This window comes from Notechis scutatus, chromosome 4, assembly GCF_049901735.1.
Source record: "Notechis scutatus isolate UNSWTSFEM ecotype Mainland chromosome 4, rNotScu1.2, whole genome shotgun sequence".
Lineage (NCBI taxonomy): Eukaryota > Metazoa > Chordata > Lepidosauria > Squamata > Elapidae > Notechis > Notechis scutatus.
This window is the reverse complement of record NC_142012.1, coordinates 91,310,356-91,327,528: the sequence shown is the minus strand read 5'-3', so window position 1 is coordinate 91,327,528 and position 17,173 is coordinate 91,310,356. Positions and strand designations below refer to the sequence as shown.

The 17,173-nt window shown below is 39.5% G+C and overlaps 1 protein-coding gene across 3 annotated transcripts in view; it reads left to right on the top strand.

Moving 5' to 3' along the window:
• Positions 1-16,779, top strand: part of PALD1 (phosphatase domain containing paladin 1) — a 131,371-nt gene extending 114,592 nt beyond the window's left edge. For all 3 annotated transcript variants that reach the window (XM_026681233.2, XM_087964096.1, XM_087964095.1), the window contains exon 20: positions 16,435-16,779. In XM_026681233.2, coding sequence (XP_026537018.2) covers positions 16,435-16,584 — 150 coding nt within the window. In that variant the 3' untranslated portion in view covers positions 16,585-16,779. The remainder of the gene's footprint in view (positions 1-16,434) is intronic.
• The last annotated feature ends 394 nt before the right edge of the window (positions 16,780-17,173 follow it).

Below are 17,173 nucleotides of genomic sequence, written 5' to 3'. Positions count from 1 at the left end.
CATTTCCCATCAACGTAGACAGTACAGAGCGAGGTGGCTTAATTGTGAAATTCCACAGAAAGCGGTTAACTTTTCCTAACCAAGGTAACAGATTTGTTCAAGAATATCAGGATAGCTGCCCAACGAGAGAGAGAGTGAAGCCCGTCTTCTCGCAAGCAAAAAGGACATGGTACACTGTAAGGGTTAAGTGAAAGAAAACTTGAAAGTTACATACCGTGAAATATAGAAGAAGCACCCAAGCTCTAACCCACATTGTGACTGGAGTTCCAGAGAATTGTTGCCTCAGAATGAATCATTCAGACAGAAAGCTGAGAGGCCTCATGATATTTACTTTAGCTATGTTTTAGAGCTACTGTTTACTTGCTTAAATAGAAACACTTTGTGCTGGAAGGAAGCCATTTATTTCTAGTCTCTTACACCTCTATCTCTGCCCTATTCTTCCCACCAGAACATTTTCTTTTGGGGCTTCTTCTGATTATTTTCTCCATTTATCCTCCATTGGTCCTATGCTCAGGTGTCTTATGTCTCCCACACAACGGCCCACCCCTGTTTTCTCCAGAATCCCACCCCCCAAATTGCTTTCATATGCTTTCCCTGCTGTCAATCCTTTTACAGCATCCCTGGCTGTCACACCCAAAATCTAATTTTGTCCCAGAAAGAAATAATAGTGGTTTGTCCGCAAATGAACTTCTTGGTGTTTCAGTGTCTACTTTCCTATGGTTTCACCGTATGGCTTAGAAAATGCAAAATACCTTACACAAACTTGTTAGCTTTTGTTTCAAAGCTAATTCCCATTGCTATTGCTATTCTACTCTTTTCGTTTCCTTTTGTGTTCTACAAAAAGCACAAACAGAAGCGACAAATTAAAAATAACCTGGACGACAAAACAACATGCATTCCATTATGTCAGAAAGAGCCACTTCCTAAGTAAAGTGTAAATATGTATCTTGAATCTAAGTACTTTTTTTTAGAGGTTGAACAATAATATTTGCTTAATAAATCTGTATAATAGTAATATAGTAATTGTAAAATTGTGTAGTAAAAATAGTAAATTGCTAAGATCTACCTTAGTGATAGCCTTTAATTGTTTATTTAAAAAGAGCGTAATTATAGAATTTATCTAACGCACATCCCCATACTAATAGTAATAGTAATTCAGCTATGCCAAACTAAACAATCCAAAAGTATTTTAGTTGAATATATAGCCATTTGTACCAGCCTCTGGAATTATTTCAAAGAAATCACCTAATCATTTCCTAATTGTACCTGGAATAATTGTTTAGCCTTTTTGGTCACCAAATAGTTTCTAATAATCTATTTTCTAGCATGCATACATAAAATAAAAATACTTTGTATCGGCAAAAACAAAGGAAAAATTATACAACTTTATACTTATATAATCCTCCTGTAGCTACAATTATATCCCAACTCTTTAAAAGGAAAAACTAGGTTTTCTTTATTAACCAAGGCTGTCCCAAGAATTTTTTTTCCAAAGAGAGACATAATATGACATTTTCTAATTGGCAGAATATTTCATTAGCTCTCTGTCTTTTTCGTGGGTGCAATTTTTATTAAAACTTTTAAACAAGAAGATAAAAACTAACTGAAGCTAATATAAAGCAAAGAAGAAAAATAAAAAGAAAGCAAAGAGAGTCAAAAGTGCCAGAAAAGAAAAAAAATAGTTGAAGAAAAATAGAAAAGAAAGGGGAAAAAATGGCTTCTGATATTCTTCACAGCATTTTAAGTACAAACATACTCTGTTTAGTCTCTCTCTCTCTCTAAAGTTATCCTAGGTAGAAGCAGATATTTCTCTCTCTGGACAGAATGAGAATATATCTGCTGAACAGAACTCCGCATTGGTGACAGGAAGGGCATCCGGCCATTAAACACTCTGCTAGCTCCATTCCATTGCCCAGACTCCACCCTGCAAGGGATTATGGAGTCATTAAAAGACGATGAACAGTTTATGTTTAGCCACTATATACTTGCAATGTTTTCTATTTATCCAATGAAGCAGGCAATGATTTCAACGTCCAGTAAACAATAAGCAGGTATATATATATATATATATATATATATATATATATATATATATATATATATATATATATATATATATATAAAACTGAATTACTGTATATACTCAAAAATCAGGCCTGGAGCCCATCTTCTCAAATTCACTTCATATATAAGAATATAATCCATGTGTGATTTACCAGATTTATTTCTTTGGATAGTTTTTTAGATCCATCTATAATTTAATCCAGGGCTAAAAACCTTATTTCTGTGGTGAATCACCACAAACTGAATCTTCCGTGTTCTGATTTCATGCTGCAAATTATTTTTGTCACTTTTTCTATATTGAGGTCAATATAGTCCCATCAGAGTGTGGGAAGAAAAAATCTTACATGAGATCAGTTTTTCCTTCTTTCCAGCAAGAAAAGTAGTGATTCATATGGGTATCTCCTAAAACAGGGGTCTCCAACCTTGGCAACTTTAAGACTTGTGGACTTTAACTCAGAGGTGGGTATTCAGGAGGTTCTGGCCAGTTCTAAAGAACCGGTAGCGGAAATTTTGAGTAGTTCGGAGAACCAGCAAATACCACCTCTGACTGGCCCCGCCCCCATCTATTCTCCTCCTCCTGAGGCCCAGCTGATTGGCTGGGTCTTCTTTTGTGGCCCTGCACAGGAGAATGGAGCTGGAAAGCAGGTTAGTGGGGTGGGGAGGGAATGGGGATTTTGCAGTGTCCTTCCCCTGCCACGCCCACCAAGCTACGTCCACAGAACCGGTAATAAAAAATTCTGAATTCCACCACTGCTTTAACTCCCAGCTTTGCTGGCTGCGAAACTCTGGGAGTTAAAGTCCACAAGTCTTAAAGTTGCCAAGGTTGGAGACCCCTGTCCTAAAGCACAGCATAACAGTCTACATCTTAGAAAGTTCCAATATTTGAGGGGATGCCACAAAAGAGAGGGGTGTCAATCTATTCTCCAAAGCACCTGAAGACAGGATAGGAAAGAACAGATGGAAACTTATCAGGGAGAGAAGCAACCGAAAACAAAGAAGGAATTTCCTGACAGTGAGAAGAATTAACCAGTGGAATGACTTGCCTCCAGTAGCTACGGGTGCTACATCACTGGAGATTTTTAAAAGAAGTTGGAGAGACATTTGTCTGAAATAGTATAAGGTCTCCTGCTCGAGCAGGGGGTTGGACTAGAAGACCTCCAACGTCCCTTCCAACTCTGTTATTCTTTGATCCATCTTTTACAAATCTTTTTAATACAGTCTTGAGCTAACAACAGAACCCAGAGTTCATGTTGAGGAAATTTGGACTAGAGGGAGAAGGAGAAGGAAAATAATGGGTCATGAGATTTCTCTGAAGGACTGTGTGACTGGCTATTTTTACTGGACTTACAACTCTACGTTGGCTTATCTTATCTGAGATTTGCTTTCCTCTTTTCTTCCCCATTCCAACTTCCTATTCTTCTCTATAAAAGTCAACATTATCATGATTTTATTTAAGATATGCAAGCAGAGGAAAGATTCCCCAATTCTTATAAGAATGTGCAAAGACCTCTAGTGCAGGGGTCTCCAACCTTGGCAACTTTAAGACTTGTGGACTTCAACTCCCAGAATTCCTCAGCCAGCAAAGCTAGGAGGAATTCTGGGAGTTGAACTCCATAAGTCTTAAAGTTGCCAAGGTTGGAGACCCCTGCTCTATTGTATCTTTATTGTCATAGTGTTGGTTTCCTAGCAAATAAATCTCCATGCCATTTGACATAGGAAGTAAGAAATGAAATTTGGATGCCTTCTTCACAGATTATAGTGAATTGATCAGCTCTTACCATTTAAATGTCTTACGTTGGTCTTTCTCACCTTGGTTGACATGAATGCATTGTCACAGTACCGTGACAGTAAAGTTGGCCAAATGACTTTTCTAGAATAACATGCATTGTCTGGTATTTTATACAGATAGATTGTGTGCATGTAAACAATTCTTGTTAATATGCCTAGACTGCCATCCTATCCATAAAGGGAAAACTAAATAAACATGTAGGTTTTTCACAGATCAATCATAAAAGTTGTCCACAAAATATTCTTATTTTTATTCCATTTACTGACAATCAATGTGGATAAATTGAGCCAGGTTGGTCTCGTGGTTAAGGCACCAGGCTAGAAAGCAAGAGATTGTGAGATTAAATCCTGCCTTAGGCATGAAACATACCTGGGTGGATATGTTTACTGCCCTGGATTATTTGTAAAAATGATAAAGGCAGGATATGTGTGTGTGTATGTGTGTGTGTGTGTGTGTAGATGTAGATGTAAATGAAACCAACAAAATGTTAAAAAGTTATGATATTTATGTAGTTACTTACCAAGCACATCTAAATTATATTAAAGTAGCCAAAATATCTTTACGACCCCCAAGGCTTTCACAACTTTTGAGCAGCCCTAATGTTTGGAAACTGAAAGTTTAAAAATTTGACCCACGACTGAAGGCAAACAAGGTCCAGGCAGAAGTATAACTTCAAAGGCTTCAAAATCTACGGGACTGGTTTGGACAAAACTCAACAAGCACTTTTTCGTGCGGCTGTTGATAAAAATAGGATTGCCAACATCCGATGACAGATATGGCACAAGAAGAAGAAGATTTATTTAGATAATTATCATTGCAAGTGGATTTTTCTGTTTTGAAGGAGAAGCATCACAAAACGTGACTCTTTTAAGATGGTTACATTTTTTCCCCCTCTGTTGTTATCCTTCTGCTGAAGGCGCACTCTCCTAGACTGAGATGAGTTGGTCAGGATGAGACGAGTTACCTTTTGAACAAATAGGACAGGAAGTGATTCAACCCTTCAAAGCTAAATTAGATTCCAGACTCTAGAGCAGGCATGCAATAATTGTGTTCTTTGGGCAATGAAAACACCACTTTTTTTTTTTCCAGATCCCTATAGATGGAGTGGGTGGGGAGGACTCATCTGCATCCCAGTATAAGTACTGCCCCTATTTTTGGAATAGAGTCCTTGGCACACAAGGAAAACATAGTGTGGTCCAAGGAAGCTTTGCACTCTGCTGTCTGGGATGAGCTCATATTAAGGAAACAAATGAGATCAACTGCAAACCATAGCTGGTTTTGACAGTGAGTTTTAGAATCAAGCCCCATCCCTCCCTCAGAGCCCTTAATAAGCATCTAAAGTATCTTTCTTTGCTGCCTTATTCTGCACAAAAGACCTTTTGATGTCTTTGTTTCGTTGCATCTTTGGCTTTCTGCTCTCTTTTATCCATGAGCACTCAAATCTTCCCAAGCTGTTGTCAGCCCCATCCTTTAACTTGGAAAACTATGTGGAAGCAACAGGGGTGGTCCTCGTCTCCTACTTTTTCTCTTTTTGCCCCTAATTTGAAACTTTTTTTTGTAAGTGCAGGGAATTGCAGAGACAACTATTAGTTGGGAGAAATAAGTGTTTACAATATTAACTTCTAGCCTAATCCACCAGAGATGTAGAGGGCTGATGTTTCTGTTAGAAGCATAGTTATCTTACATGGGGCAACCTTGCACCAGTATTTCATGAAGAAAATGCATATAATGTGGAGATTATTACTGCATTTCTACATACTCATGTATATGGACTGGAAGTTCTGTTCAGAAGGTACAGGAGATCTTTGTTAAATATTTTTTATGAAATAGTTTGTTAAAAGAAGTCATGTTAAATAGTTGACTCTTCATTGTAGAACCAATATTTAATACTTGTCAGAGTTTTACACTACTGAGGAACTGAAAGCAACATCTGTGGTTTATCCACCCTATTTCACTTTCATAGGAACCCTGTGCACCTCTCTATATAGCACTTAGCAATAGCAGTTAGGCTTATATACCGCTTCATAGTGCTTCGCAGCCCTCTCTAAGGAGTTTACAGAGTCAGCCTATTGCCCCCAACAATCTGGGTCCTCATTTTACCAACTTCTGAAAGATGGAAGGCTGAATCAACCTTGATCCAGTCAGGATCAAACTTCTGGCAGTGGGCAGAGTTATTAGCCTGCAATCCTGCATTCTAACCATGCGCCACCATGGCTCTTAATATACACCCATTACAGTCATTTTAGGGTGGTATCTACTAAAATGCTCCCACAATTTCAAATAAAGATTGTCCTTGACTTACAACCATTTGTTTAGTGACTACTTGAAGTTACAACGCGACACTGGAAAAAAATACTTACGACTGTTTTTCATACTTATGACTGTTGCAGCATTCCCCCATAGTCATGTGATCAAAATTTGGGCCCTTGGCAACCATGGCTGGCTGAGGAATCCTGGGAGTTGAAGTCCACAAGACTTCAAGTTGCCAAGTTTGGAGACTTCTGTGTTAAGGGATACCATTTGGATTCCTGCCTACTTCAGAAGGGTACAGGGCTAGTGTGGAGAAACTAAGAAAGGATGTAGCTGTGAGACTTGTTACAATGAATGTTGGTATGTGAGTTTTATCTCCTCCTTCAAGGTCTGTATTTTCCAATGGACTATAGCTCACCAAAGTCATTCCATCGTTGGAGGTCTTCGGGAAAAGACTGGATAGCCATTTGTCTGGAACAATAGAATCTCCTGCTTGTGCAAGAGGTTAAACTAGAAGACCTGTGTTGCAGACAAGAGCAACAAAGATGATTAGGGGACTGGAGGCTAAAATATGAAGAACGGTTGCAGGAACTGGGTATGTCTAGTCTACTGAAAAGAAGGCCTAGGAGAGACATGATAGCAGTGTTCCAATATCTCAGGGTCTGCCACAAAGAAGAGGGAGTCAAGCTATTCTCCAAAGCAACTGAAGGCAGGACAAGAAGCAATGGATGGAAACTAATCGAGATCAAGGGAGGTACTAATACCACTCTATAAAGCCTTAGTAAGACCACACCTAGAGTACTGCATCCAGTTTTGGTCACCACATTATAAAAAAAGATGTTGAGACTCTAGAAAAAGTACAGAGAAGAGCAACCAGGATGATTAGGGGACTGGAGACTAAAACATATGAAGAACGGTTACAGGAACTGGGCATGGCTGGTCTAGGGAAGAGAAGGACCAGGTGGGACATGATAGCAGTCTTCCAATATTTGAGGGGCTTCCACAGAGAGGAAGGGATCAAGCTATTTTCTGAAGCATCCAAAGGCCTGACAAGGAATAATGGATGGAAACTGAACAAGGAGAGATTTAACCTGGAAATAAGGAGAAACTTTCTGACAGTGAGAACAATCAACCAATGGAACAGAAGTTGCCCTCGGAAGTTGTGGGAGCGCCATCACTTGAGACCTTCAAGAAGAGATTGGACTGCAATTTGTCAGAAATGGTGTAGGGTCTCCCGCTTGGGTGGGGGGTTGGACTAGATGACCTGTAAGGTCCCTTCCAACTCTGATTATCTGTTATCTGTTATGTTGGATAACCATTTGTCTAAAGCGGTGTAGGGTTTTCTGCCTAGGCAGGGCGTTGAACTACAAGACCTCCAAGGTCCCTTCCAACCCCATTATTCTATGTTCTGTCTCTCCTTCTACCTGAGATCATTTTCACTGAAGATATCCAGTCATCCCAGCTGCAAAGCATCTGTTCTTCCCCCAAGCTCTCTGTTTATTTCTTTCTAGTCAAAACATAACAACAGCTAAAAAGGGGATTGGTAAAGGACCAGCCAAGGGTGGTTTGATTTAAATGGAATTTGCCAATTAGCATTATCAACTTCTGTTGGATTTCAGGCATTCAAGTAAGAGTCCACAAAGAGTCCCTACCCTCAAAAACGCTTGCATCTTTTAATAAGCTCCACTGGATGCTCCAGTGGCTTAAATGATTCTTAATAGGCTTAAAAGCACTCGAAATGTAGCTCTGGTGATTAACTTTACAGTGGAATCACCCAGCAGAAGTACCCAGCAAATAATTACTTGGAATGGGAGAAGGTGATCGGGGAGCAAACGGGTTGCTTAAGCACATTTTATCTGATCCCTTGAGATTAGCCTCTCAACTTTTCTTGCTTGTGTAAACTGTAAGCAAAGAGCCCCTGCCTGATATGCTTGATGGGAAACCTTAGTCTCCTCTCTTGTCTCAGTTAGCTTTGCAAATTCATCTTGGCATGTTTGATCTCCTTGGTGAGAGATGAAAGAGGAATCTGCCAGCTGTGGTTACAATCACAGCCTGGCTATTCTCGATTAAAGAGATTTGCTGGAAAATGACATTAATCCAGTGGGTGGAAGAGAGATGGGAGTGAAATGCACACAGGTCAGAAATGTACTGCACGAAAGGGGTTGAGCAGGGAGAGAAAGAAAGTTCTTTGCACACATTTATCTTGCTCTTGGGAGGGGGGAAGCGTATTGTGTCATGGAACAGATTGTGTAAAGGGCACAATTGTTTTGCTGACTGCTATGGAAATCTTTTTTTTTTTTCCCCATTGTGAAAAATTTCTGGAAGCCACAATCCATATTGGTTGTCACGCCTCCAATTTCCTGATTCATTAAGTATTTGCCAGATCTAACAGATAGGTATGGACTGCTGGTGAGATCCAACTGTAAGAACTATGAATATATCTGGTTGATGGTATGGAAATAGAGATCTGGTGGTCTGTCTAACAAAGAAGCAGGGAACAGAGAAGAACAAATAAAGAAGAAGGAGTCAAGCTATTCTCAGAAGCACCAGAAGGCAAGACAAGAAGTGATGGAAACTGATCAAGGAGAGAAGCCACATAGAACTAAGAAGAAATTTCTTGACAGTTGGAACAATTAACCAGTGGAACAACAGTGCTCTTCAGATGTTTTAAACATCAGTTCTAGTCAGTCCAAGGAAGCATTGTAAGTGGCCCAAGAATATTGGGAATTGTACTCCAAAGCACCTGGAAGGTCCCAGTTTACCTCCCCGCTGTTTATATTTCCCATCCGTTTCTGGAGTCCTGGGAATATAATGTGAAATGCAACATACACTTTTCTACGAAACCAGTGGCCTCCAACCTTTTGGGCATGAGGGACTGATTCCGTGAAGAGAGGTTTTCCCATGGACTGGAGGAGGCGTGGTTTTGTGTACTGCCTGCATTCCATGGATGGAGCTTTGCTTGTTTATGTGGCCCAGTTTCTGGCCTGCCATGGCCCGGTACCAGTCCATGGACCAGGAGTTGGGGATCCCTGCACTAAACTATAAAACTCTTTTACGGTTCTTCAAAGCCTGATACAGAAAGTTGAGTGAGGCATGGTGGCTCAGTGGCTTAAAGACGCTGGAGAAGGCTGTGCTCCAGTGGTTTGGGTCCTAGCACCGCATGATGGGGTGAGCTCCCATCACTTGTCTCAGCTTCTGCCAACCTAGCAGTTCAAAAGCATGTTACATGCAAGTAGATAAATTGGTACCATTTCAGTGGGAAAGGCAGCTCTTTGAGCATCAGTATGGATTCAACTGATGCTGGACCTGCCCAAATGCGATGCCCAAATGTGAGGTGACATTGGTGGTGGGAAAAGTCCCAACTGACTCTGCAGAATACCATTATCCATCTGATTGCCAAGCCAAACCCCTATGGCGCGCTCTGAATAGCATGCAAGCATAAACCAAACAGACTAACTATCATCATCCCAATAACTATTTTGTCTTAACATTGTAGACTCTTGGCTAAAGAGCATCACCATACACTTTAATAAATACAAAAAGTTGAATTTCTTTATCTTACCTGCTTATCAAGGGGCAGATATTGCACATCTATAATTCCATGTCCTCCCAAAGAGATTTATCTGATTCAAGAATATAATTTCTAGGGACAGCCAACATGAAGCTGTGTGTAGGTTGCTGGATTAGGATTGGGAAGACCCCCCATTAAATCCCAGAAGCCAGCTAGATAACCCTGGGAGAGTCACTTCTTTTAGGTCTAATCAGTGTTAGATTCTGCAGACAAGCCAATGAGGATGTTACACTATGCATTCATAAGCTTCACTATAAAAAGTAGGCAAAAGTAGTATAAGAGGACCCTGTAACTAAGTGGAACACACACTGAAGAACAAACAACAAACATGTAATTTGTACATTATTTAATCAGGCTGCAAGCTCTTGTGGTTCTTAGTTAATGAAAGGCAGAAGCATGTTACATTGGTAATCACATTAGCATCTTTCATTAATCTGCTAGCGAAACTGAAGTATTTTTTCAATTCTCTGATCTGCATGTGTATAACCAGCTTTTGCTTGTGACAATAAAACTGAGACCTCGTTTCCAAAATTCATAGCAGATCAACAAAATGGTCATATTCATAATTGGCCCATCAACAGGGGCTACAGAAGGTCTTCATTTAATAATCATTCGTGCAACGATTGTTCAAACTTATGATCAGCCTGAACAAATGGAAATTACAACCGAACTTCATATGTATGGGCGTTTTAAGTGTTCTGTGATTATGTGACTGCAGTTTGTCACTTTCCCAGCTGGCTTCCCACAAGCAGAGTCAATGTGAAAGCTGGTAGGAAGTCACAGATCACGTCATGTGGATGCTCATTTATTGAACCACATGGTCCTCATTTAATGACACCAACCGGGACTGTTGGAATTGCTGACAGTAAGCATTTGGTCACGTGGTTTTCCAATTTACCTGTTGCTTAACAATATAGTTACCAGTCCCAATTACCAATCCCAATTAGCATTACCTGTACTCTGATATTACGAGAGTGTACATTTATGAAACTGCAGGTATAGTAGCTAAAGTTGAAGAAAAATAATATTTGTAATATACATATGTAATATACATATGTATGTATGTATGTATGTATGTATGTATACATATACATATACATATACATATATATATACACAGACGAACACAATACAGAAGCCTGTTGATGGCAGATGAGATTCTGGCGAAACGTTGCTACAACTTTAAAAGCACAACTATAATGACGTGGGAAAATACCTGAACAAAGCTGAATACCATACATTAAAGTACCCGCGTAAACTTAAGAAAACACACACACACACACACACACATACACACATATATACACCCTCCACCCCAGTGTTACAATTGGTTGAATTACTATGGGTCCCTTGTTCCCTGCTTTCCTTAATGATTATATTTTGCTCTCGATATTTATTTGGTTCTAGCTATTTATGATGATGTTGTTGTTTTCCTTTCATTTGATCTATGCAGCTGAGAGGCTCTTGGCATTGGGGCAAGTTATGAGATCTGTTACGTAAACAAAGAATAAATTTAACTCTGTTTAACAAGAAAAAAAAAGGTTCATTCCATAAAAAGGAAAACAACAAGATGTTTACGGCACTTTAGAGTAACCAATTGTTATGATCTAAGTTTCCATGGAATATAATCCATACATAGGCCTCTGGTTAGGAACAGTGAGATTATAGAGTAGTGGAATTGCAAGATTCAGTAATGAGCACCTTATTAGACATAACAAATTAGTGATAAAGTGAGCATTTAAAGTGAGTGCAACTGAGTTCTTCATTTTCTCACTGATAGGCCTCAGTGGATGTGATTTGGGACTAATATTTCTAACACCATATCCCTGAGTGCAAGTTCTCCTCAGGGCTGTATCCTAAGTCCACTATTGTTCACCCTGCTGGCCCAAGACTGTAGTGCAAGGTTTGCTACCAACTATATTGTGAAGTATGTGGATGATACAACAATGGTGGGCCTTGTTCAGGATAATGAGGGTGATTACCAGGAAGAGGTAGAAGGCTTGATGAACTGTTTTAATAAAATTATCTTGGGTTTTAATGTAGGAAAAACAAAAGAGATCATGATTCAACTGTGGAGGTAGTTGGTATATCAAGTTTCTGGGTGTGCAGTTGATGAGTAGACTAGATTGGATGTTCAACACTGGTGAAGGGGGCACAGCAGCGCCTGCATTTTCTGCATCATATGAGAAGAGCATATCTTTATCCTTACCACTTTCTATAGAGGGACGATTGAAAGCATCCTGTTGTATTGTAATAATATGTGGTTTGAATGTATTACTGTTTCAGACAGGAAAATACTGTGTTCCCTGATCTTCTGGAAACAAGACAGGAGATCCTCTGAGGGGCTTTAGTTAGTTGAGAACATGCAATAAAAATCTTTTTTTAAAAAAATTTTTTATTGGTTTTGAAAACAGACATAAACAAACAAAACATAAAAACATCAAGCCATCTTCCATAGGTATACATACAGTGTGCTGGTTGGTTTACAAATTGTTTTGTGCTTCCATTTCGTAGTCTTTAATTACAATTACATTGTATATAATCTCGTATTTTCAATCAAAAATTAAATACCTTAGTATCATTATTAATCAATCATTTGACTATACTTTTATTCATTCATGTTTTACAAGATAATCATAATTTACTTAGTTTGTTTTATAACAGATCATATTATCATCCCAAATCTATCCTAAAATCATTTTGTAGATATAATAAGAAAAAAGTACATCTTTATATATTTATTATTTTCTAAAAGTCTACATATTTCATTACTGTACTTTATTGTCCAACCATTGATAGAAAAGATCCCAAATTTTATAAAATTGTTTATCCTCTTGTTCTCTAATTTCAAATGTCAATCTACTCATTTCAGCACATTCCACTATTTTCTTAATGATTTCCTCCTGTGATGGTGTTTTCTCATTTTTCCAATTTTTAGCAAATAAAAATCCTAGCCGCTGTTAATACATTTACAATCAGATATTTCAAATCTTTACTATAAATTTCAGGTAAAATTCCCAATAAAAATATCTCTGGTTTCAAGTCTATATGTTTTTTTGTCATTTTTTCCAACCACATGTGGATTTTGGTCCAGTATTTTTTAGCATCCGCACAAGTCTACCACATATGGTAATATGAGCCAGGTGTCTGATGACATTTCCAACATTTTTCGGATTTATTCTTGAACATTCTTGCTATTCTTGTCGGGGGGAAATGCCACCTGTAAAACATCTTATACAAATTTTCTTTATATACTGTTGACATTGTCGTTTTATAATTTTGAGACCACAATTTTTGCCATTTCTCTAAATCAATCCCATATCCAAAATTCTTCCCCCAAGCAATTATAGTTTCTTTAACTTGTTCTTCTAATTTAGTTTCTAATAAATATCCATACAATTTTTTAATCACCTTTTCATCAGTACCTGTCAAAATCTTATCTAAATCAGTCAGTTTATCATAGAAACTTTCTATTTTAGAATCTTTATCATACCTTGAATGTATTTGCGCATATGAAAATCAATTCATCTTCATACCTTGTTCCTCTAGTTTTTGTATAGATTTGAGTTCACCCTTTTCATTCAATATTTCACCATATCTAACTGTTTGTTCCTTTTTGTATATTATAGGATAAGAAAATGCTTCAATAGTCGATAGCCAGACTGGAATTTTCAAATAACATTGTCTTTTAATCTTCTCCCAGTTTAACCACAGAGACTCCCGTATATAATGTCTTCTAAAATACCCCTGTGTTTTAGTTCCTTTATACCATAAAAAAGCATGCCACCCCAACAACAAATCATGTCCTTCTAATGTCAACAATCTAGTATTTCTTAGTGTTATCCATTCCTTAACCCACATCAGATTTGTAGCTTGATAATACAACTCCCAATTAGGCAAACCAAATTCTCCCTATTAGTGACAGTTGTAAATTTTCCCATTTCGCCAGATCTAGCTGTTATATGCCTCTATCTTTTCTATCAATTTTGGTGCTGTTTCTAGAGGGTCTTCTAAGATGAAAACCAGATCATCTGCAAATGCTTGCAGCTTAAATTCTTCCTTTTTGATTTTGTGTTATTACGTTTTTTCCATTTGTTTTTGCCTTCTTAATGCTGGACTGAAGGATGCATATACAGAGAGACAAATCACTGGATAACTGCAAATATACATTTAATTTCATTAATTGTTTTAAAAAGAAACATCGAACTAAACTAAGTTTTGGGTCCTTTTTCAAGCCTTTATAATCCTAATGGGTTATAAGCCCCCAGTTTACAGAGGTGATGGAGGCAAAGAGGCCGACAGCTTCCCCGTTGATTTTGCTTGTCGAGAAGACCTGCTCTTTTTATTTATTTATTTATTTGATTTGTCAGTCGCTGACAAAATAGTAGGTATAAGTATAAACGTGAGAAAGAATACAGAAAATAGGTACGATTAAATGGGGACAATAGGACACTCAAAGGCATTGTTTGCAGTTTGTTTTGTGGAGGCTAATATGTGACTTGGCATTCATGACAGGCTTTCTTGGCCAAGTCCCTTCACTTGTAAGCATCATCAGTTGAGCTTTTCTTAGGGAAGGACTTCTGTGAGTTCAAAAAAGGGGCATTGCATTGCAGAGACCTGCCTGGACAAGCGACCTTCTCTTTTTGTCTCACTGATTTGTTGGATGGGGAATCGCCCTTTTGGGCCAGGGAGGGAGTTACTACAGGGAGAAGCTTCTGTCCCGTCCCTGCTCTCTAACAAACGCAACATTGTCAAATTGCACCCACTGGTTCAAAATGTCCGAGAACTCAGTCCACGTGAATCAAAATGTGTGAATGTCTGGCTGGAAAATGCATAGATTGGAGTATTGCACGTACACCTGAAAGTACTTTAGAAAGGAGTAAGGAATTCTGTAGGACCTTGGTGCTCTCTGAGCTTGGTGGGTTTCTTGCAGGCATCTCATTAGCAAACCAGGTAACGTCATCAGTGCAAGAGGTAGAATATTACAAATAGTCTTTTCTACCAGGAAAGAATTTCTTCAAAATGTGTGCTTAATCATTGTGACAGATACACATGAACACACACACCTGGGTGCATATTTTGATATTTACTGCAAATGAGTTTCCTATTTTGTGCATGCTGTTATAGTTAGTCCTCGACTTATGACCACAATTGAGCCCAACATTCCTGTTGCTAAGCAAGACCTGTAATGACTTGGGGTGTGGCACAAAGGCAACACAGTCCAGATAATCAATAGGACTCCCTTTATTAGCTGCAACTTTGCCCCCAATGTCCAGGTTACCTTCTTGCTGGAAAAAAATGCTCCTAGGACCAGCATTTAACTGCATGGAATCAAGTCCAAAACGTGGTCAACAAAATCAAGCCAAACTAAGGTAATTTGTTTGGCAGGGGAGGAGCAAGAATTCTAGACATGAAGGCACAACAAAACTCACACGGTTAGAAAGACACCAGGAACACAGATAAGCAAAGACAACACAAGATAAAGTCACGTTTGCTCCCAGCAGCTGCCAACAGTCAGCATTCAGTTCTTTTAAACCCTCATTCCCAGGTGTGGCTAATGAAGGGAATCAGGGCCCTTTCCTCCCCCGTAACCCACGTTGCTCTCTTTTCCGTTCCTCCCTTCCTAGGATGAGGAGAGGGTGGGCTTGGATCTTCCTCTGAACTCCCTCTCCCTTGTTATATCTCTTTCCTGCTCTACCCAGCCAGACTTTGCCCTTCCCCAGTTTCCTCCACAGCCAACGGAGCCACACTCCCACTCCCTGTCAGCTGTTTGTCTTCCTCCTCAGATTCAGACTCCAACAGGGGCATGACAAGACCATTATGTGAGTTGTGCCCTCATTTTGTGACTTTTTTTGCCACAGTCATTGCAGTTGTTAAGTCAGGTGGTCACTAATGACCCGGACACTGCAACTATCATAAATACCTGCCAGTTGCCAAGCATCTGAATTTTGAATCTGTGATCATGGGGATGCTGCACTGGCCATAAGTGTGTGAAAGTTGATCATTTCAACAGTCACCAAATGAAAGGTGGTAAGTCGAGGACTAGCTGTTGTCAAAAAGAATAGATATCTTTTCTCTGCATTTTTGTGATGACCCAGGGTGGGATACAAAATAAACACAGTCACAAAAAACAGGTGAAGCCCCATTTTATTTCTTCAGTTTGCTTCCAGGCTCCAATATCCTTGACTGGAGACAAAAAACTCCCACACAAGCAGTTACAAGAAGGAGGAAATGCCGTTTATATTATAAAGAGTAAAAAACAACACAAACCAGGCAAGATAAGGGCTGGAGGACGTCCACAGATAACAGAACACACACTGGGAAGGATGCCAAACTCAGAGAGGAACCATAAACTAGAGATATTTACACGATTCGTTTTTAGCACTCGCCAGTACGCATGTCCGTCCTCTTATCCAGTTGTCACAGCTGCAGCCCATGAAGAGGATCAAAGCCCTCTCCTCCCATCTAGACCATATCTCTCCCTTATCCTCTCCTCCCTGCGTGCCCTAGGATGGAGAGGGGATGGGCCTGGGTCTTCCTCTGACTGCCCAGCCGGCCTCTGCCCTTCCCCAGCCTCCTCCACAACCTCCGGAGCCACACTTCCACTCCCTGTCGGCTGTTCCTCCTCTCCCTCAGGGTCAGTCTCCACAAGGTGCATGACAATTTTTTTTTAAAAAAAATCCTCTTAAGATCATTAAGATTTCTCTCTGCGTCTTCCAACTTCCCTCCCGATCCCCTGACTCGTTTTTCTCTTTTCCAGGTGGCAGCCAAGGCAGGTGTCTACGAGATCCTGAACCAGCTGGGTTTTTCTGAATTTGAAACTCTGGACAGCCGGGCACTCTCCCATCTTCGCTACCGCTGGCAGGAGCAAAGCCGTAGTACCCTGCCCTTCCGAGGAGAGTTCATTTAAGACCCAGCATTATTTAGGACCTGGATAATGTGGCTTAAATCACCACCTCTCTCTGTTTTTTTTTTTTTTTTTTGAAGCTTATGAAATATGTGCCTTTAAGAAGGATTGTGTTTCCAAGAAAAAGAGGTTAAACGGCCTTAAAGACATTTTTAGGATTTTTTTCCCCCCAGGTAGAATAAAATAAATTTAAACAAAGCTGATGCTCTATAACTTCTCTTGGTCCCCAGGGTGCCACAAAAGACTTTTTTTTTCCTGAGGACTTGGTGCCTAAGGTAATTTGTATATTATGTATATGCAGAAGTAGGAAACATTTAATGGGCAGCTCCATGTGGCTTAAGTATTTCTTGCGTGTGAATCTCGTTGTTTTGTTATGATGATGCCGATGTACATTTATGATACTTCAATTGGTAATCACCCTTGTTGGACAGTTGTACTGTGCCAAGGATGGGAGAAGGTTACCTACACTGCCCAATCTGGACCTTTCACAGCATGCTTAAGAGGATATTGAAATTTCTAGAGTGTCTGGAATTACACACACACACACACACACACACACACACACACAACAACAACAACAACACGGTGCTTC